Source organism: Oncorhynchus keta, chromosome 28 (assembly GCF_023373465.1).
Source record: "Oncorhynchus keta strain PuntledgeMale-10-30-2019 chromosome 28, Oket_V2, whole genome shotgun sequence".
NCBI classification, from domain to species: Eukaryota; Metazoa; Chordata; class Actinopteri; order Salmoniformes; family Salmonidae; genus Oncorhynchus; species Oncorhynchus keta.
The window spans coordinates 2,294,762-2,316,801 of NC_068448.1; the positions used below are offsets into that span (position 1 = coordinate 2,294,762).

At 43.3% G+C, this 22,040-nt stretch overlaps 1 protein-coding gene across 7 annotated transcripts in view; it reads right to left on the minus strand.

The window, feature by feature from the left end:
- mbd1a (methyl-CpG binding domain protein 1a) overlaps window positions 1–22,040 on the minus strand; it is a 48,831-nt gene that overhangs the window by 15,219 nt on the left and 11,572 nt on the right. For 4 of the 7 annotated variants that reach the window (XM_052484333.1, XM_052484332.1, XM_052484328.1 and 1 more), the window contains 6 exons: window positions 11,624–11,661; window positions 7,777–7,869; window positions 5,649–5,708; window positions 4,333–4,464; window positions 4,173–4,217; window positions 3,878–3,931 (listed from right to left, as the gene is read on the minus strand). In XM_052484333.1, coding sequence (XP_052340293.1) covers window positions 3,878–3,931; window positions 4,173–4,217; window positions 4,333–4,464; window positions 5,649–5,708; window positions 7,777–7,869; window positions 11,624–11,661 — 422 coding nt within the window. The remainder of the gene's footprint in view (window positions 1–3,877; window positions 3,932–4,172; window positions 4,218–4,332; window positions 4,465–5,648; window positions 5,709–7,776; window positions 7,870–11,623; window positions 11,662–22,040) is intronic. The other 3 variants (XM_052484329.1, XM_052484331.1, XM_052484330.1) reach the window with 3 other exon arrangements.

Below are 22,040 nucleotides of genomic sequence, written 5' to 3' on the forward strand. Positions count from 1 at the left end.
CTCATCTTTTTAAGTGGGAGAACTTGCACAATTGGTGGCTGACTAAATACTTTTTTTTGCCCCACTGTGCACTGTAGGATCCCTCAGTCAGGCAGTGAATTTCAAACACAGATTCAACAACAAAAGACCAGGGAGGTTTTCCAATGCCTCACAAAGAAGGGTTTGGCTGTTCTAGAATCTATTTTAGTATTCCAAAATCCAGTGAAGTTATTTTTTCTACGACCAGTACCAAAGTCCTTCACAGATTGGTCAGTTTGGTCGGGGGGCCAGTTTGCTCAGGGGGGGGCCAGTTTGCTCAGGGGGGGGCCAGTTTGGTCGGGGGGCCAGCCCTAGAAAGAGTCTTGGTGATTCCAAACTTCTTCCATTTAAGAATTATGGAGACCACTTGGGGACCTTCAATTCTGCAGACATTTTTTGGTACCCTTCCCCAGATCTGTGCCTCGACACGATCCTGTCTCTGAGCCCAACGGGCAATTCTTTCGAACTCAAAGCTTTTGGTTTTTACTCTGACATGCACCGTGGGACCTTATATAGACAGGTGTGTCCATTTTCCAAATCATGTCCAATCAATTGAATTTACCACAGGTGGACTCCAATCAAGTTGTAGAAACATCTCAAGGATGATCAATGGAAACAGGATGCACCCGAGCTCAATTTCGAGTCTCATTGCAAAGGGCCTGAAAAACGTATGTAAATACGGTATTTTTAAAAATACGGTATTTTTAAAAATACATTTCTAAACACCTGTTTTCGCTTTTTGTCATTATGGGGTATTGTGTGTAGATGGATGAGAATGTTTGTTGTATAGTTTAATCCATTTTAGAATAAGATTAACGTCACAAAATGTGGAAGGGAAGGGGTCTGAATACTTTCCGAAATCACTGTATACACCACAATGTGGACACCTGCTTGTCGAACATCTCGTTCCAAAATCATGGGCATTAATATGGAGTTGGTCCCCCCTTCGTTGCTACAACATCCTCCACTCTTCTGGGAAGGCTTTCCACTAGATGTTGGGACATTGCTGCTATAACAGCCTCCACTCTTCTGGGAAGGCTTTACACTAGATGTTGGAACATTGCTGCTATAACAGCCTCCACTCTTCTGGGAAGGCTTTCCACTAGATGTTGGGACATTGCTGCTATAACAGCCTCCACTCTTCTGGGAAGGCTTTCCACTAGATGTTGGGACATTGCTGCTATAACAGCCTCCACTCTTCTGGGAAGGTTTTCCACTAGATGTTGGAACATTGCTGCTATAACAGTCTCCACTCTTCTGGGAAGGCTTTCCACTAGACGTCGGAACATTGCTGCTGGAACTCGCTTCCATTGGAAGCCACAAGAGCATTAGTGAGGTCGGGCTATATTATATGATGTTGGGCGATTAGCGCTGGCTCGCTGTCGGCGTTCCAATTCATCCCAAAGGTGTTCGATGGGGGTTGAGGTCAGGGCTCTGTGCAGGTCAGTCAAGTTCGTCCACGGGGGTCCTCCCGAGTGGTGCAGTGGTCTATAAGGCACTGCATCGCAATTGCTAGCTGTGCCACTAGAGATCCTGGTTCCGAGTCCAAGCTCTGTCGCAGTCGGCTGCGACCGGGAGACCCATGGGGCGGTGCACAATTGCTTCCGGGTTAAGCGGGCATTGTGTCAAGAAGCTTGGTTGGGTCGTGTTTTCGGAGGACGCATGACTCTTGATCTTCGCCTCTCCCGAGTCCGTACGGGAGTTGCAGCGATGAGACAAGACTAGCTACTAAATGGATACCACGAAATTGGAGAGAAGGGGTCAAATAAAACTATATATAATAATAATAATAATAATAATAATAATATATCCTTCCACACCGATCTCAACAAAGCATTTCTGTATGGACCTCGCTTTGTGCATTGTCATGCTGAAACAGGATCGGACCTTCCCCAAACTGTTGCCACAAAGTTGGAAGCACAGAATCATCTAGAATGTCATTGTATGCTGCCGCGTTAAGATTTCCCTTCACTGGAACGAAGGTGCCTGAACCATGAAAAACAGCCCCAGACCATTATTCCTCCTCCACCAAACTTTACAGTTGGCACTATGCATTCAGGTAACATGAGGAATGACTACCATCTCTGTACCCCACACATACAGATAATTGCAAGGTCCCTCAGTCGAGCAGTGATTTTTAAACACAGATTCAACCGCAAAGACCAGGGAAGTTTACCAATGCCTCGCAAAGGGATACTTATTGGTAGACGGGTACAAAATTAAAACAGCAGACATTGAATATCGCTCAGTTTAAAGGCTGTGATAGGAGAAAACTGAGGATGGATCAACATTATATAGTGACTCTACAATACTAACCTACATGACACAGTGAAACTAAAGAAGCCTGTACAGAATAAAAATATTCCAAAACATGCATCCTGTTTGCAACAAGGCACTACAGTAAAACTGCAAACAATTGACCTTTTTTCCTGAATATAAAGTATCATGTTTGGGGAAAATCCAATACATTACTGAGTCCCACTCTCCATATTTTCTGCATATATTGGCTGCATCATGTTATGAGTATTCTTGTCATCGTTAAGGGCTCCCGAGTGGCGCAGCGTTCTAAGGCACTGCATCTCAGTGCAAGAGGCGTCACTACAGTCCCTGGTTCACATCCGGCCGTGATTGGGAGTCCCATAGGGCGGCGCACAATTGGCCCAGCGTCTTCTGGGTTTGGCCAGGGTAGGCCATCATTGTAAATAAGAATTTGTTCTTAACTCACATGCCTAGTTAGGTTAAAAATGCTCAAATTTAAGTACTGGAGAGTTTTTAAGGATAAAGGATTTAAAAAATCAAAACGGAATGGAGCACAGGCAGAATCCTAGAGTAAACCCTGGTTCAGTCTGCTTCCCACCAGACACTGGGAGATGAATTCACCTTTCAGCAGGACAATAACCTAAAACCCGATGCCAAATCTACACTGGAGATGCTTACCAAGGAGACAGTGAATGTTCCTGAGTGGCCGAGATTATAGTATTTGGCTTAAATCTGCTTGAAAATCTATGGCAAGACATGATGGTTGCCTACAAAATGACCAACAAACAATTTGACCAACAAACAATTTGGTTTTAAGAATTTAAAAAATAATAAATGGCCAAATGTTGTATAATCCAGGTGTGGATAGCTCTTTAAGATTTACCAAGAAAGACCCAAAGCTGTAATCGCTGCCAAAGCTGATTCTAACATGTATTGACTCAAGGGTGTGAATACTTCTGTAAATGACATATTTCTGCATTTCATTTTAAAAATACATTCGCAAACATTCCCCCCAAAATTATGACTTTTGTCACTATGGGATATTGTGTGTAGATGGGTGAAGAAAAAAAAATATTGAATCCATTTTTTAATTCAGACTAACACCAAAACATGAGGAATAAGTCAAGGGGTATGAATAGTTTGGTCCTTCTGTGGCTCAGTTGGTAGAGCATGGCGCTTGTAACGCCAGGGTAGTGGGTTCGATTCCCGGGACCACCCATACGTAGAATGTATGCACACATGACTGTAAGTCGCTTTGGATAAAAGCGTCAGCTAAATGGCATATAATAATAATAATAATAATATAATAATAATAATAATAATACTTTCTGAAGTCACTGTATATAGTACACTATATAGGGAATATGGTGCCAGTTGGGGCACAGCCCTTGTCACACACCTAATAATAATGCATCCATGTGGGTGGTGTCCCTCAAGGCTCTACTCTAGGTCCTCTGCGTGTCATTATTTATATAATTGAGTGGCATTATATAGGTGACGACAGACAACATCTTAGCCTCCCCATTAGAAAGAAGTCTTCTGAACTCAATGGGACTTCCTGGTTAAATAAATATGTTCAATATTTAAAAAAAAAACTTACAATTTTCTCTGGCTTCCACTCTACTTCCTCCTCCTTCTCTTTCACCCGTACCTTCTGTAAAAAGACATGGGTTTGCTAGCCTATGCAATTTTTTTAATTTGCCGAGTATATAGTGTTTACACCCCTCTTGCGCTAAATTCATAAATCTAAGGATTAGACCCACCCGTACACCAACTGACTTAATTGTCCCCATGGGGATATTTAGTTGCAGTGTCAAGTACATGTTTAAAGTGGCATTTAAATACAAAACAAAATTGACAAACACCCATATTAAAATAAATTCATAAATACAAACCTTTCTCTGTGGTTTCAACTCTTGTTTTTCTTCCTCTTTAACCTTCTGGAAGATTACACATCATGAGAAATTCAATTGACATATCATCCAAATGCTTTTTGTACGCAAAAGGACCGTGACAACCAATCAATTACCATCAATTCAGTCAATCAACAAATACCTGTTGAGGAGTCCTCATCTTCTGTGGCTTTTCTTCTACTTCTTCCTCCTCCTCCTCCTCCTCCTCCTCCTCTTCTTCTTCCTCCTCCTCCTCTTCCAGTTCTTTCACAGATTCTTTCATCTTGGCTTTTCTCTGTGGGGACAACAGAACAATCTTGACCTTATCTGTGGCCTATATAAAGGTCGCAAAATTGTGTTAACTTTCCCCTAATCCCGATTGGAGGATTCATGGATTTCCTGCTAATTCCATCCTGAATGCAGAATGTCTTCCAAAAGAGTGTTACATTTATATATATATATATATACACACACACACACACACACATATATATATACACACACATATATATATATATATATACACACACACATACACACACACATATATATATATCAAATCAAATTTTATTTGTCACATACACATGGTTAGCAGATGTTAATGCGAGGGTAGCGAAATGCTTGTGCTTCTAGTTCCGACAATGCAGTGATAACCAACAAGTAATCTAACTAACAATTCCAAAACTACTGTCTTATACACAGTGTAAGGGGATAAAGAATATGTACATAAGGATATATGAATGAGTGATGGTACAGAGCAGCATACAGTAGATGGTATCGAGTACAGTATATACATATGAGATGAGTATGTAGACAAAGTAAACAAAGTGGCATAGTTAAAGTGGCTAGTGATACATGTATTACATAAGGATGCCTTGATATTTTGTTATGTTATATTATATATATATATATATATATATATAGGACAATGACCCTAAGCAAACAGCCAAGACAACGCGTGATTGACCCAGCCAGAGCCCGGACTTGAACCCAATCGAACATCTCTGGAGAGATCTGAAAATAGCTGTGCAGCAACGCTCCCCATCAAACCTGACAGCTTGAGAGAATCTCCCCAAATACATGTGTGCCAAGCTTGTAGCGTCATACCCAAGAAGACTCGAGGCTGTAATCGCTGCCAAAGGTGCTTGAACAAAGTACTGCGTAAAGGGTCTAAATACTTATGTAAATGTATTATTTCATTAATTTTACATTAGAAACAAAATTGTAATAACATTTTTTTCTTTGTCATTATGGGGTATTGTGTGTAGGCCGTTGAGGTCTAACTTTGCATTAGGACTTTTGATGTCTATGCAAATCCCTAATGTCCAGGTGGTTGTTTATGCTACCCTACCCTTCAAAAAAGAAAACCAAATTACAATTGTTCCTCTTTGAAAAGCTTTGTTCGTTAAAAATTGTAATTTAAGTTTACTTCCTAAATTGACTGGAATTGAAATGAAATGGTCCAACCCTGCATCTTACCGATATACTAGGTCTCCTGCTGACCTTGGTTGATTTGTGTCCAACCCGCTTACGCTTCATCTGAAAAACAAAGCGCAAACCAAGAGCAGATGAGGAGTACTTTATCAAAAAACACATCATAAAAAACATGCTAATTCCATGTGGAATTAATACTTGTAAAAAAAATAAAAGTATATTTTTGGAGTGCTGTCAATTTCATTCATTTAGGATGCCTCCCCAATGGCAACACTTTCCCTATATAGTGCACTACTTTCTACCAGAACCCTATGGGCCCTGATCAGAAGTAGTGCAATAAATAGGCAATAGGGTGCCATTTGGGATGCGCAACTTAAAATATGGTATAGATTAAAAACCACCTTAGCGTACCTTAGCGTAAAGTGGAGTCAGGTTAAAAAGCGTACCTTAGCGTAAAGTGGAGTCAGGTTAAAAAGCGTATCTTAGCGTAAAGTGGAGTCAGGTTAAAAAGCGTACCTTAGCGTAAAGTGGAGTCAGGTTAAAAAGCGTACCTTAGTGTAAAGTGGAGTCAGGTTAAAGGCGTACCTTAGCGTAAAGTGGAGTCAGGTTAAAAAGCGTACCTTAGTGTAAAGTGGAGTCAGGTTACCTTAAAAAGTCAGGTTAAAAGCGTACCTTAGCGTAAAGTGGAGTCAGGTTAAAAGCGTACCTTAGCGTAAAGTGGAGTCAGGTTAAAAAGCGTACCTTTGCGTAAAGTGGAGTCAGGTTAAAAGCGTATCTTTGCATAAAGTGGAGTCAGGTTAAAAGTGTACCTTAGCGTAAAGTGGAGTCAGGTTAAAAAGCGTACCTTAGCGTAAAGTGGAGTCAGGTTAAAAAGCGTACCTTAGCGTACCTTAGCGTATAGTGGAGTCAGGTTAAAAAGCGTATCTTTGCATAAAGTGGAGTCAGGTTAAAAAGCGTACCTTAGTGTAAAGTGGAGTCAGGTTAAAAAGCGTACCTTAGCGTAAAGTGGAGTCAGGTTAAAAAGCGTACCTTAGCGTAAAGTGGAGTCAGGTTAAAAAGCGTACCTTAGCGTAAAGTGGAGTCAGGTTAAAAAGCGTACCTTAGCGTAAAGTGGAGTCAGGTTAAAAAGCGTACCTTAGCGTAAAGTGGAGTCAGGTTAAAAAGCGTACCTTAGTGTAAAGTGGAGTCAGGTTAAAAAGCGTACCTTAGCATAAAGTGGAGTCAGGTTAAAAGCGTACCTTAGCATACCTTAGTGTAAAGTGGAGTCAGGTTAAAAAACCTTAGCGTAAAGTGGAGTCAGGTTAGCGTACCTTAGCGTAGCATAAAGTGGAGTCAGGTTAAAAAGCGTACCTTAGCGTAAAGTGGAGTCAGGTTAAAAAGCGTACCTTAGCGTAAAGTGGAGTCAGGTTAAAAAGCGTACCTTAGCGTAAAGTGGAGTCAGGTTAAACCTTAGCGTACCTTAGCGTAAAGTGGAGTCAGGTTAAAAAGCGTACCTTAGCGTAAAGTGGAGTCAGGTTAAAAAGCGTACCTTAGCGTAAAGTGGAGTCAGGTTAAAAAGCGTACCTTAGCGTAAAGTGGAGTCAGGTTAAAAAGCGTACCTTAGCGTAAAGTGGAGTCAGGTTAAAAAGCGTACCTTAGTGTAAAGTGGAGTCAGGTTAAAAAGCGTACCTTAGTGTAAAGTGGAGTCAGGTTAAAAAGCGTACCTTAGCGTAAAGTGGAGTCAGGTTAAAAAGCGTACCTTAGCGTAAAGTGGAGTCAGGTTAAAAAGCGTACCTTAGCGTAAAGTGGAGTCAGGTTAAAAAGCGTACCTTAGTGTAAAGTGGAGTCAGGTTAAAAAGCGTACCTTAGTGTAAAGTGGAGTCAGGTTAAAAGCGTACCTTAGCATACCTTAGCGTAAAGTGGAGTCAGGTTAAAAAGCGTACCTTAGTGTAAAGTGGAGTCAGGTTAAAAGCGTACCTTAGTGTAAAGTGGAGTCAGGTTAAAAGCGTACCTTAGCGTACCTTAGCATAAAGTGGAGTCAGGTTAAAAGCGTATCTTAGTGTAAAGTGGGGTCAGGTTAAAAGCGTACCTTAGCGTAAAGTGGAGTCAGGTTAAAAAGCGTACCTTAGTGTAAAGTGGAGTCAGGTTAAAAAGCGTACCTTAGTGTAAAGTGGAGTCAGGTTAAAAAGCGTACCTTAGCATAAAGTGGAGTCCTGCCGCTGTTGCCGAATTCCTCTTCTTTGAACTCCAGTTGTTTCCCCCCTAGAACCCATTTATCCCCTCCCACCTGAGGACAGACCGACCAGCACAACACAGTCACTACAGCACACTACAGGAATGGAAGGACAGACCGACCAGCACAACACAGTCACTACAGCACACTACGGGAAGGGAAGGGACAGACCGACCAGCACAACACAGTCACTACAGCACACTACGGGAAGGGAAGGGACAGACCGACCAGCACAACACAGTCACTACAGCACACTACAGCAAGGGAGGGACATAGCAACCAGCACAACACAGTCACTACAGCAAGGGAAGGGAATAGACAGAACCAGCACAACACAGTCACTACAGCACACTACGGGAAGGGAAGGGACAGACCGACCAGCACAACACAGTCACTACAGCACACTACGGGAAGGGAAGGGACAGACCGACCAGCACAACACAGTCACTACAGCACACTACGGGAAGGGAAGGGACAGACAGACCAGCACAACACAGTCACTACAGCACAACGGGAAGGGAAGGACAGAACCAGCACAACACAGTCACTACAGCACACTACAGCAAGGGAAGGGACAGAGCAACCAGCACAACACAGTCACTACAGCAAGGGAGGGACAGACCAACCAGCACAACACAGTCACTACAGCACACTACGGGAAGGGAAGGGACAGACCAACCAGCACAACACAGTCACTACAGCACACTACAGCAAGGGAAGGGACATAGCAACCAGCACAACACAGTCACTACAGCACACTACGGGAAGGGAAGGGACAGACAGACCAGCACAACACAGTCACTACAGCACACTACGGGAAGGGAAGGGACAGACCGACCAGCACAACACAGTCACTACAGCACACTACAGGAAGGGAGGGACAGACCGACCAGCACAACACAGTCACTACAGCAAGGGAGGGACATAGCAACCAGCACAACACAGTCACTACAGCACACTACAGCAAGGGAGGGACAGACCGACCAGCACAACACAGTCACTACAGCACACTACAGGAAGGGAAGGGACATAGCAACCAGCACAACACAGTCACTACAGCACACTACAGGAAGGGAAGGGACATAGCAACCAGCACAACACAGTCACTACAGCACACTACGGGAAGGGAAGGGACAGACAGACCAGCACAACACAGTCACTACAGCACACTACGGGAAGGGAAGGACAGACCGACCAGCACAACACAGTCACTACAGCACACTACAGCAAGGGAGGGACATAGCAACCAGCACAACACAGTCACTACAGCAAGGGAGGGACATAGCAACCAGCACAACACAGTCACTACAGCACACTACGGGAAGGGAAGGGACATAGCAACCAGCACAACACAGTCACTACAGCACACTACGGGAAGGGAAGGACATAGCAACCAGCACAACACAGTCACTACAGCACACTACGGGAAGGGAAGGGACAGACCGACCAGCACAACACAGTCACTACAGCACACTACGGGAAGGGAAGGGACAGACAGACCAGCACAACACAGTCACTACAGCACACTACGGGAAGGGAAGGACAGACCGACCAGCACAACACAGTCACTACAGCAAGGGAGGGACATAGCAACCAGCACAACACAGTCACTACAGCACACTACAGCAAGGGAGGGACAGACCGACCAGCACAACACAGTCACTACAGCACACTACAGGAAGGGAAGGACATAGCAACCAGCACAACACAGTCACTACAGCACACTACGGGAAGGGAAGGGACAGACAGACCAGCACAACACAGTCACTACAGCACACTACGGGAAGGGAAGGACAGACCGACCAGCACAACACAGTCACTACAGCAAGGGAGGGACATAGCAACCAGCACAACACAGTCACTACAGCACACTACAGCAAGGGAGGGACAGACCGACCAGCACAACACAGTCACTACAGCACACTACAGGAAGGGAAGGACATAGCAACCAGCACACTACGGGAAGGGACATAGCAACCAGCACAACACAGTCACTACAGCACACTACAGGAAGGGAAGGGACATAGCAACCAGCACAACACAGTCACTACAGCACACTACGGGAAGGGGGACATAGCAACCAGCACAACACAGTCACTACAGCACACTACGGGAAGGGAAGGGACATAGCAACCAGCACAACACAGTCACTACAGCACACTACGGGAAGGGAAGGACATAGCAACCAGCACAACACAGTCACTACAGCACACTACGGGAAGGGAAGGGACATAGCAACCAGCTCACAACACTACAGCACATAGGGAATACAGCCATCTCACTACAGTACTTCTAGTAGGGGGAAGGGACATTTAGCAACCAGCACAACACAGTCACTACAGCAGACTACGGGAAGAAAACCTGGGACATAGCAACCAGCACAACACAGTCACACTATGTTTGAGTTCCAAATGGCACTGGATTTATACATTTAGTAAAAACTAGGTTTGACCAGGCTCACAGGTTAATAAGAGGCTAGTTAGGGAATAGGGTGCCATCTACTAACGTACTTCTAGTAGGGTTGCAGAATGTGATTACATTTCCCAACGTTCCAGTAAAATCAGGAGGAAATAAAGTAATCCCCCCTTGACCGGGATTTCCAGAAAACCTGGGAAAGTTAGCAGCATTTGTTGCAACCCTATCCCATTACCAGATAACGACCCTGTTACCATCGGCCTAAATTAATCACTTGGATTTATACATTTGAAAAAAGGTAAAAACCATGAGGTTTGCACTCATGTTTGTAAAGGTTAATAAGAGGCTAGTTGGTAGAAAGAAATGAACAGCTTTAACCCACAGCTTTAACCCGCAGCTTTAACCTGTGCATTGATTACAACTGACTCTGTAACGGGGCCCCCTGTATATAGCCTCGTTATGTTATTCTTATTGTGTTACTTTTAATTGATTTATAACGATAAGACCCTGCCAGACCGGTGGCGGTATAACGACGGGGCCAACTGCCAGACCCTGCCAGACCGTTGGCCGTATAACGACTGGGCCAACTGACAGACCCTGCCAGACAGGTGGCAGTATAACGACTGGACCAACTGCCAGACCGTTGGCAGTATAACGACTGGACCAACTGACAGACCCTGCCAGACAGGTGGCAGTATAACGACTGGGCCAACTGACAGACCCTGCCAGACAGGTGGCAGTATAACGACTGGGCCAACTGACAGACCCTGCCAGACAGGTGGCCGTATAACGACTGGGCCAACTGACAGACCCTGCCAGACAGGTGGCCGTATAACGACTGAACCAACTGACAGACCCTGCCAGACAGGTGGCAGTATAACGACTGAACCAACTGACAGACCCTGCCAGACAGGTGGCCGTATAACGACTGAACCAACTGACAGACCCTGCCAGACAGGTGGCAGTATAACGACTGAACCAACTGACAGACCCTGCCAGACAGGTGGCAGTATAACGACTGAACCAACTGACAGACCCTGCCAGACAGGTGGCAGTATAACGACTGGGCCAACTGACAGACCCTGACTCTGCTGCAACTAAAAGAAATGTGCATCAGGACCAACACAGGACATTGTAGGGTGATCCAGGATCAGCTTCCTCTCCGCAAAAACCATTAGTGGAGTAAATGCTAAACTGACTCAGGATCGGTGTCTTAGGTGCAACTTCACATTACACTACCATTGAACAGGGAGAATACTACAGACGATAGTAAACAGCTACAGAATTAAAAGGATGCTTTATCCAATCAGACTAGCAGAACAGGAGTAGTCAACACATGCAGAGTGAAAGACAGTTCGGCGGGCAGAGATGGATCATGTTTGGTCGGTCTTACCTTTCTGAACACAATACTTGGGGACTGTTTCTTCTCAGCTGGAGAACACAAAAAAAAAACACAAATACTTCAACCAAACAGACAGAAAGATGCCCCGAGGACTGTATATAATATAATACAAAGTACAGCCACTCAAAGTGACTCTTTTCCTCGGGACTCATCTGAACCAACAAGCGACAAAGATTTACAGTTGACTGTCGTCTTCTAGATATAACTGCCTTCAAGTGCTCCACACATACACACCGTGGTCAGGAATCCCAGCATCCCTGGGGGTACACTACAGAGTGCACCAGCTAACTTTGGTGATTTTTCTGATTCATTAATTTTATTTCAGAATAGTGGATCCGACTTTAAGACCTATGTTTCCCGGACTAAAGGTCCCGAAGCTTCTGCATTTGTGTTTTTTATCTTTACCAGAATAAAAAACAAATTGTACAAGTGCTAGTGAATTTCCATAGCGGCTGCTAGCTAAATATGCTAAGGCAAATAAACGAATTGCAAAGACAGGCAATCCAGCTCATAAAGTTATACATCTATAGGTAGAATATATATATTTTTTGTGAGGTTGGATATTTACAAGCCAATGTGAACGAGAGACATTGTGCAAATGAACAAAGTTTTAACGCATGCTTGTCTGAAGGAAGAACAGCACTGTCTCTGGAGCAGCATGTGCACACGCTAGTGTTGCACGGTATTGTTATATATATATATATATATATTCATACATACACATAGCTCATATATTATACAGGGCCAAACTAATCCGCCTGACTCAAGACATTGCACGTATCCCTGCCCAAACAGGAACGAACACACACACACCCAGCCATAAAACTGCCCCCTCTCAGTTATACTGCCTCACGATCCCCTAACACAAATACCTTCTTGCATAAACATACACACCTCACTCCCCAATCTACTGGTCGTGTGCCCAGAGCAGAAGACTCTGCTGTGCACCAATGGGGCTCCTGCTCTGGCTAAAGCAGGTCCGCCTCCAACCCTTCGGGACCATTCAGAAGACCAACACGACAAGACTCCATGTATAAAATCTGCTGTAACCAATGTCTAAGTCCCCTTTTCACCTGACTCCCTACTGAGTTGTATGAACTAGGTCCGTGCACGTTAAAATGCAGGACAAGATATCTTTTGACTCAATAAAACTGCCTTTTGTTACAACTGAAATCCACTCTGTCCAGCGTCCGTGATTTGGTCTCAACTCTCCAGTATTTGAACACTAACAGTATACCGAAACGTCAGTACTTTGTTGATACTAGAACATGAAAAACGGGAACTAGAATTTGTTACTTTCGGTACTTCTGTCAAAATGTGTCTCACGGATCAAGGCTGCGTATCAGTGCAGCAGACCCCTTACTATAGATCCGCCGGTCTGCTCCACTAGCCTGGGAGTCTGGACTGCATCATGTTAGCTCCACTAACTCACTGTTAGCCTGGGAGTCTGGACTGCATCATGTTAGCTCCACTAACTCACTGCTAGCCTGGGAGTCTGGGCTGCATCATGTTAGCTCCACTAACTCACTGCTAGCCTGGGAGTCTGGACTGCATCATGTTAGCTCCACTAACTCACTGCTAGCCTGTACTGGGAGTCTGGGCTGCATCATGTTAGCTCCACTAACTCACTGCTAGCCTGGGAGTCTGGACTGCATCATGTTAGTTCCACTAACTCACTGCTAGCCTGGGAGTCTGACTGCATCATGTTAGCTCCACTAACTCACTGCTAGCCTGGGAGTCTGGGCTGCATCATGTTAGCTCCACTAACGCACTGCTAGCCTGTACTGGGAGTCTGGGCTGCATCATGTTAGCTCCACTAACTCACTGCTAGCCTGGGAGTCTGGACTGCATCATGTTAGTTCCACTAACTCACTGCTAGCCTGGGAGTCTGGACTGCATCATGTTAGCTCCACTAACTCACTGCTAGCCTGGGAGTCTGGACTGCATCATGTTAGCTCCACTAACTCACTGCTAGCCTGGGAGTCTGGACTGCATCATGTTAGCTCCACTAACTCACTGCTAGCCTGGGAGTCTGGGCTGCATCATGTTAGCTCCACTAAGTCACTGCTAGCCTGGGAGTCTGGACTGCATCATGTTAGCTCCACTAACTCACTGCTAGCCTGGGAGTCTGGACTGCATCATGTTAGCTCCACTAAGTCACTGCTAGCCTGGGAGTCTGGACTGCATCATGTTAGCTCCACTAAGTCACTGCTAGCCTGGGAGTCTGGACTGCATCATGCCTGCTCTACTAACTCACTGCTAGCCTGTACTGGGAGTCTGGACTGCATCATGCCTGCTCTACTAACTCACTGCTAGCCTGTACTGGGAGTCTGGACTGCATCATGTTAGCTCCACTAACTCACTGCTAGCCTGTACTGGGAGTCTGGACTGCATCATGTTAGCTCCACTAACTCACTGCTAGCCTGGGAGTCTGGACTGCATCATGCCTGCTCTACTAACTCACTGCTAGCCTGTACTGGGAGTCTGGACTGCATCATGCCTGCTCTACTAACTCACTGCTAGCCTGTACTGGGAGTCTGACTGCATCATGTTAGCTCCACTAACTCACTGCTAGCCTGTACTGGGAGTCTGGACTGCATCATGTTAGCTCCACTAACTCACTGCTAGCCTGTACTGGGAGTCTGGGCTGCATCATGTTAGCTCCACTAACTCACTGCTAGCCTGGGAGTCTGGGCTGCATCATGTTAGATCCACTAACTCACTGCTAGCCTGGGAGTCTGGACTGCATCATGTCAGCTCCACTAACTCACTGCTAGCCTGTACTGGGAGTCTGGGCTGTATCATGTCAGCTCCACTAACTCACTGCTAGCCTGTACTGGGAGTCTGGGCTGCATCATGTTAGCTCTACTAACTCACTGCTAGCCTGTACTGGGAGTCTGGGCTGCATCATGCCTGCTCTACTAACTAACTGCTAGCCTGTACTGGGAGTCTAGGGCTGCATCATGTCAGCTCCACTAACTCACTGCTAGCCTGTACTGGGAGTCTGGGCTGCATCATGTTAGCTCCACTAACTCACTGCTAGCCTGGGAGTCTGGACTGCATCATGTTAGCTCTACTAAGTCACTGCTAGCCTGGGAGTCTGGACTGCATCATGTTAGCTCCACTAACTCACTGCTAGCCTGGGAGTCTGGATTGCATCATGTTAGCTCCACTAACTCACTGCTAGCCTGGGAGTCTGGGCTGCATCATGTTAGCTCCACTAAGTCACTGCTAGCCTGGGAGTCTGGGCTGCATCATGTTAGCTCCACTAACTCACTGCTAGCCTGGGAGTCTGGGCTGCATCATGTTAGCTCCACTAAGTCACTGCTAGCCTGGGAGTCTGGACTGCATCATGTTAGCTCCACTAACTCACTGCTAGCCTGGGAGTCTGGATTGCATCATGTTAGCTCCACTAACTCACTGCTAGCCTGGGAGTCTGGGCTGCATCATGTTAGCTCCACTAAGTCACTGCTAGCCTGGGAGTCTGGGCTGCATCATGTTAGCTCCACTAAGTCACTGCTAGCCTGGGAGTCTGGACTGCATCATGTTAGCTCCCCTCTCATGCTGCACAGAAGTTAACATGCTTGAATAATGTGATACGGCATGTAGAGATGTTGAAACTGCCATTATTTTATCGGTTTTCCTTTAACCTGTTAAGTCGACCCTCTACTTTTTCGAACATTCTGTTAAAAATCGCGCAACATTTCAGTGCCCTGCTACTCAGGCCAGGAATATAGTATATGCATATGATTAGTATGTGTGGATAGAAAACACTCAGACATTTATAAAACTGGTTAAATCATGGCTGTGACTATAACAGAACGTGCGTTTCATCGAAAAGTGCAGGAAAACCTGATCACTGAAAATGGAAATAAATATCCTTGCGCTACTTCCAGGAATTGTTCAAAGTGAACCGAATTAAATGAGGCCGAGGTTGCAGTGCCTACAGCTTCCACACAATGTCTAAGAGTCTTGTCATTTGATTCAGCTTTGATTCTTGGTCAAACCGAATCAAGGGAACCGATTCCCTCCGGTCTCCGACCGGATGTTTTGGTCGAGCTCTCTACAGACATTTTTTCGAGACGGACACCTATAGAATTTACATCGCCTCCTGATGAATTTTATCGCTTATTAACGTGTACTAATACCTAAAGTTGCATTACAAAAGTATTTCGAAGTGTTTTGTGAAAGTTTATCGTCGACTTTTTGAATTTTAAAAATTGACGTTACGTTATGAAACGCTATTTTTTTCCGTTTATCACACAGTCTTCATAGATCGATATCTAGGTTATATATGGACCGATTTAATCGAAAAAATACCCTATAGTGATTATGGGACATCTAGGAGTGCAAACAAAGAAGATGGTCAAAGGTAATGAATGTTTTATATTTTATTGTGCGGTTTGTGTAGCGCCGAATATGCTAATTCTTTTGTTTACGTCCCCCTGCGGGTCTTTTGGGGTGTTACATGCTATCAGATAATAGCTTCTCATGGTTTCGCCAGAAAAGCATTTTAAAAATCTGACTTGTTGCCTGGATTCACAACGAGTGTAGCTTTAATTCAATACCCTGCATGTGTATTTTAATGAACGTTTGAGTTTTAACTAATACTATTAGCATTTAGCGGAGCGCATTTGCATTTCCAGAGCTCTAGATGGGACGCCTGCGTGCCAGGTAGGAGCAAGAGGTTAAAACAATGAGAAAAATCCTAAAATTACACGTCAATAAACAAAGTAGAATAATGGTCTTATTACTTATGTATGACCACTAGGGCGATGAAGTGATATCTACCTGAAACCCTTTACAGGCTGAAAACACTGCTCGCGTTGCTTGCGCGAGCATTGCAAAATAAATGTAGAAATCTATATTGTTCAATTATTGCGTTGCCAAGGACTAAAATAAAAGTCAGTTCTATTTGTGACGCAGATCTTGCTGCAAGTCCTGCCTCGTCGGTTTATAGAAGCAGGTACCCACGTGACATCTCCTCATTGGTTATACCCACATGGGTGACTGAAAAACGAACAATGTCGGTGGCAGTAATGCACCTCATTTATGAAAGTTGCCAATCACAATATAAAGTCAAGAGAAGAAAAAGCCTGGAAGGAGGTGAGGTGACTGCAAGTGCAAGCTAGTGGCTATGGCTAAATTGCCATAAATGTTTAATGCTTTTCAACCTGTCCCCAAATTAATGTAATTGGTTCAGAGTTTGTTTTGATATATTAACCTGCGTGTCGTGATCGCGTTTGGTGTGGGGGGACAAAATACATATATGCACGATGGCGCATGCACGCAGTCGGTTTGGGTTCCGTGTTAAACACGGTATAACTGAGTTCTATATCTACCTGAAACCCTTTAGACTACAGGACGACCGATTAATCGGCATGGCCGATTAATTAGGGCCAATTTCAAGTTGTCATTTTTGGACGCCGATTATGGCCGATTACATTGCACTCCACGAGGAGACTGCGTGGCAGACTGACCACCTGTTACGCGAGTGCAGCAAGGAGCCAAGGTAAGGTGCTAGCTAGCATTAAACTTATCTTCTAAAAAAAAACAATCAATCTTAACATAATCACCAGTTAACTACACATGGTTGATGATATTACTAGTTTATCTAGCTTGTCCTGCGTTGCATATAATCAATTCGGTGCCTGTTAATTTATCATTGACTCATAGCCTACTTTGCCAAACGGGGGATTTAACATGTGTATTCGTGAAAAAAATGACTGTCGTTGCACCAATACGTACCTACCCATAAATATCAATGCCTTTCTTAAAATCAATACACAAGTAAAAACAATTAAACCTGCATATTTAGTTAATATTGCCTGCTAACATGAATATATTTTAACTAGGGAAATTGTGTCACTTCTCTTGCGTTCTGCGCAAGCAGAGCCAGCATTTTGGCAGAATTTTGGGCCGTCTGGCTCGTTGCGAACTGTGTAAAGACCATTTCTTCTTAACAAAGATGAATTAATTTGCCAGAATTTTACATAATTATGACATAATTTGTAATGGCAATATTTAGACTTCGGGTTGCTGCCCGTTCGATAAAATACGGAAAAATTATAAATAAAAAAATTATACATCTAATTTATTTATGATCCTATATTGATGGAACGGTTCACAACCCGACCCCCACCTGAATGACCCAGATGCTAAGGAGAAGTCCCTAACTGTTTCCTGGGCCTGCTGGAAGCGGTCTGTATGCAGCCAAAATGTGGTCAGAGTCCTAGAGCAGCACTGCCCCCTCAAGATTCTGAGCCTGCTTGGCAGGGTTGGTCCTACAAAGCCAAAGCCCCCTAAAAGGGAGAGCATGATACACAAGGACATTCTCAAAGCTGCTAATGAGAACCTTGACGTCCTTGTAACAAGCCGGTGGGGATTCCGGTGGGGTGCCCCCACCCAGGCAGTGGCAGTGCTGGCAACACTAGCTGCAGTAACTCATGGGGAGGGGGTCACACTCGGACATTCAGAGAGGGGGTATATTATTGTGGCCCTGGTGGCACAAAATCGAAAGTCTGACTGCATGGAGATGCTTGGGAATATGGTCAATACGGGCGGGGGACCGTGTTGTGGGTGTTTCAGGGGAAGGGGGTACAGTGGGGCAAAAAACGAACGGGTAACGAGTGGAGGATAGAGGAGCCTCTTAAAGAAGAAGTTACAGGTCTGTGAGAGCCTGAAATCTTGCTTGTGTGTAGGTGACCAAATACTTATTTTCCACCATAATTTGCAAATAAACTAAAAAAATCCTACAATGTGATTTTCTGGATTTTTTTCCCCCTCATTTTGTCTGTCATAGTTGAAGTGTACCTATGATGACAATTACAGGCCTCTCTCATCTTTTTAAGTGGGAGAACTTGCACAATTGGTGGCTGACTAAATACTTTTTTGCCCCACTGTATATCTGACCTCCCTCATCTAGGACATCACAATGGTTAATCAAATCTCCCCCCTTTCTGTCCATGTTTTTGCACAGTTTTGCAGGCCTTCTCATACAGCTGCAACTGTATATGCATTCGTAAATCAAGACTTTTCTTGAGTTGGGCTCTGGGATGGTGCAACTGTTGAGAATGTGAGTCTATGGTTGTTGTGGGGGAAAGGGGTTGAGTGTGTATGAGTGTGTGTGTATCCCACAACTGTTGAGAATGTGAGAATGTGAGTCTATGGTTGTGTGGGGGAAAGGGTTGAGTGTGTGTGGGTGTATCCCACAACTGTTGCGAAGGAGTAAAAGATGTTAGGGACAATATAGGATGATTCACAATAATTGTTTGCTAATATAATAATTGCTTGCAATGATGTAACTTTGGTCATGGCGAAAGGTAAAATCCTTTGCATAACTTGCCTACATTACCACAAATAGTAATAGCTAATTATGGAAAATAAGATATACAGGATTTTTTCAAATATATACATTTATTTTTGATGGCATATATACAGTGCCTGGAATAATTTTGCACGCCCAATTTTTCAGTTTTTGATTTGTTAAAAAAGTTTGAAATATCCAATAAATGTCGTTCCACTTCATGATTGTGTCCCACTTGTTGTTGATTCTTCACAAAAAAAATACAGTTTTATATCTTTGTGTTTGAAGCCTGAAATGTGGCAAAAAGGTCAAAGTTCAAGGCTGAATACTGCATGGCACTGTATATATGGGAATATATATATATATATACTTAAATAAATAATATTTCAATGTTTCAATGTTGGGGTATCTCTTATAAAATGGGCTAAAATTATGTATAGTAACCTTAGGTGTAAAATAGTAAATAACGGCTAAATCTCAGAAAGTTTTAAACTGTTAAGAGGAATAAACAAGGTTGTCCACTATCGGTATATCTATTTATTGTTGCCATCGAAATGTTAGCTGTTAAAATGAGATCCAACAATAATATTAAGAGATTAGAAATCCGTGGCTTTTAAACACAAGTGTTTCATTGTACGCTGATGATTCATGTCTTTGTTTAAATCAACAATTAGAATCCCTCCACAGCCTCTTAGAGGATCTAGATACTTTTGCTAACATCTCTGGATTAAAACCAAGTGTACTATATTACTATATCACAAACAAACAAAAAATCTAATTTTACATTACCGTGTAGTTTACCAATAAAATGGTCTGACGGGGATGTGGACATACTCGGTATACATATCCCGAAAGAAATTCTCACTCCAATACATTTTTATATAAAGTTAGCAAAAATAGATCTTTGCTATCAGGGAAAGGAAAATACCTGTCTATATGTGGAAAAATCACCCTGATTAACTCTTTAGTCATATCACAGTTTACCTATTTGCTTATGGTTTTGCCTACACCTAGCAACCTGCTATTTGAACAAATAAATATTAAATTATATTTGGAATGGCAAGCCAGACAAAATTGTCGGATGTTTTCGAGGCACAACATTACTGACCATAAAGCGCCAATGTAAACTGAGGTTTTTGAATATAAATATGAACTTTATCGAACATACATGTATTGTGTAACATGAAGTCCTATGAGTGTCATCTGATGAAGATCATCAAAGGTTAGTGATTAATTTTCTCTCTATTTCTGCTTTTTGTGACCCCTCTCTTTGGCTGGAAAATGGCTGTGTGTTTTTTGAGACTAGGCTCTGACCTAACATAATCATATGGTGTGCTTTCGCAGTAAAACCTTTTTGTAATCAGACATGATGGGTAGATTAACAAGAAGTTAAGCTTTAATTTGGTGTATTGCACTTGTGAATGTATGAAAGTTAAATATTTCAAAAAAATATTTGAATTTCCTGCTCTGCCTTTTCAGCAGATGCCCGCTAGCGGAACCACTAGCCCTAACAAGCTAGAGGTGGGTTATTTTTTAAATATTTTTTTTACATTCGCATAATTAACCCAAGATAGACCACAGCCTGTCGTTTCCAATGGGTGAAAATGTATTATAGTGGGCAGAGCCAAACACGAGCTGGAGACAGGCTATTGGTCCGTTCTCTCATGCATTTCCATATTTCCATTAGGGAACGCCTACTCTGAAGTGGCAGTAACTCAATAAGTCCCTTCACTCCTTATGAACACCATTGTTTTTAAATGTTAGCAAAGTCTACAAAACTTAGTGCACGCTGTTCGTAACAGATTCTAGTTTTGAAAACAGAAAACTGTTTTGATCTCATAAATGAGAAAATTAGCAGAATGTCGGCCAAAATCCATCTCGCTCCATCTTCTCCCACTGGGCTTCCTCTCACCACCATATTTTAACTTATTCTGTCATCTCGCCGAAAGATTATCTATTGCCTCAGCAAACTGAGTAGGTGCGCACACAGGAGAGAAGAAGAGCAATTCTTACACTATTGTTCTAAATTCATTCACCTTCTTCTTCATCCTCATCATTCGGTTCATTCAAATGTAATACATTTTGTCTCTCCTGTTCAACGACTCCAAATCGCGTTTGTATGCGCTCCAAAAGGGATAACACGATATAGTTAATTAAATTATCAAAAAGGAGGGGGGAGGGGGGTGTGATTATGTATTAGTGGATATAAATATTTTAGAAAATATTATGTGAATTAGGCCTCATGTCAAATCATTGTCAAAAGTGCAAGAGACACTGTTGCACGACAAACAGGTGCTGTTAAGACTACAATATAATGTATCTGACTGTTTGGAACAGCGTAAACACTAAATAAGTAATACCAGTGAGTCTGTTCTAATGAAAAACATTTGTAAAGCCTTTATAATAGAGCGCAGCAAAGTTGCAAAAACAGACGGATTTGAGAAATTGTTTTATCCGACTGTTTCCGGTTGCGTGAGGCTTGGTGATCACAGAATCAGTAGGATATTAAACAAAACACTCAAAATAGTCAGCGTTGGACTAGTAACCGGAAGGTTGAGAGTTCAAACCCCCGAGCTGACAAGGTACAAATCTGTCGTTCTGCCCCTGAACAGGCAGTTAACCCACTGTTCCTAGGCCGTCATTGAAAATAAGAATTTGTTCTTAACTGACTTGCCTAGTTAAATAAAGGTAAAAAAATATATATAAATAAATTAAAAAAGAGAAGCAGGAACAGCTGAGTGATTCATTTGTAAGTTAGCATGTCACGGTAAGATGTACCTGTTGTATTCAGCACATGTGACAAATAAAGTTTGATTTGAAGTTTGTCTTTTTTTTTACCTTTAACCTCTACACTTTACAATAGGACTCAACTCTGACTGACCGCAGCATCTATCAGTAGCCTGAACTGTGGCACAAAATTGGGGGATTTTCCACACCTAGCCGAGCTATCAGACTATCCTTTTGTAAAATTACTGGAGGTGTGAATGTTTCAGTCAGTCTCTCTCTCCTATCGCACTAGAGTCCTGCATCAGGCAAAAAAACATCAGCTGGGGGGTAGTCCCAGAGTTGAGAGAGAACTTGGGTAAATACAAAATGGCGCAA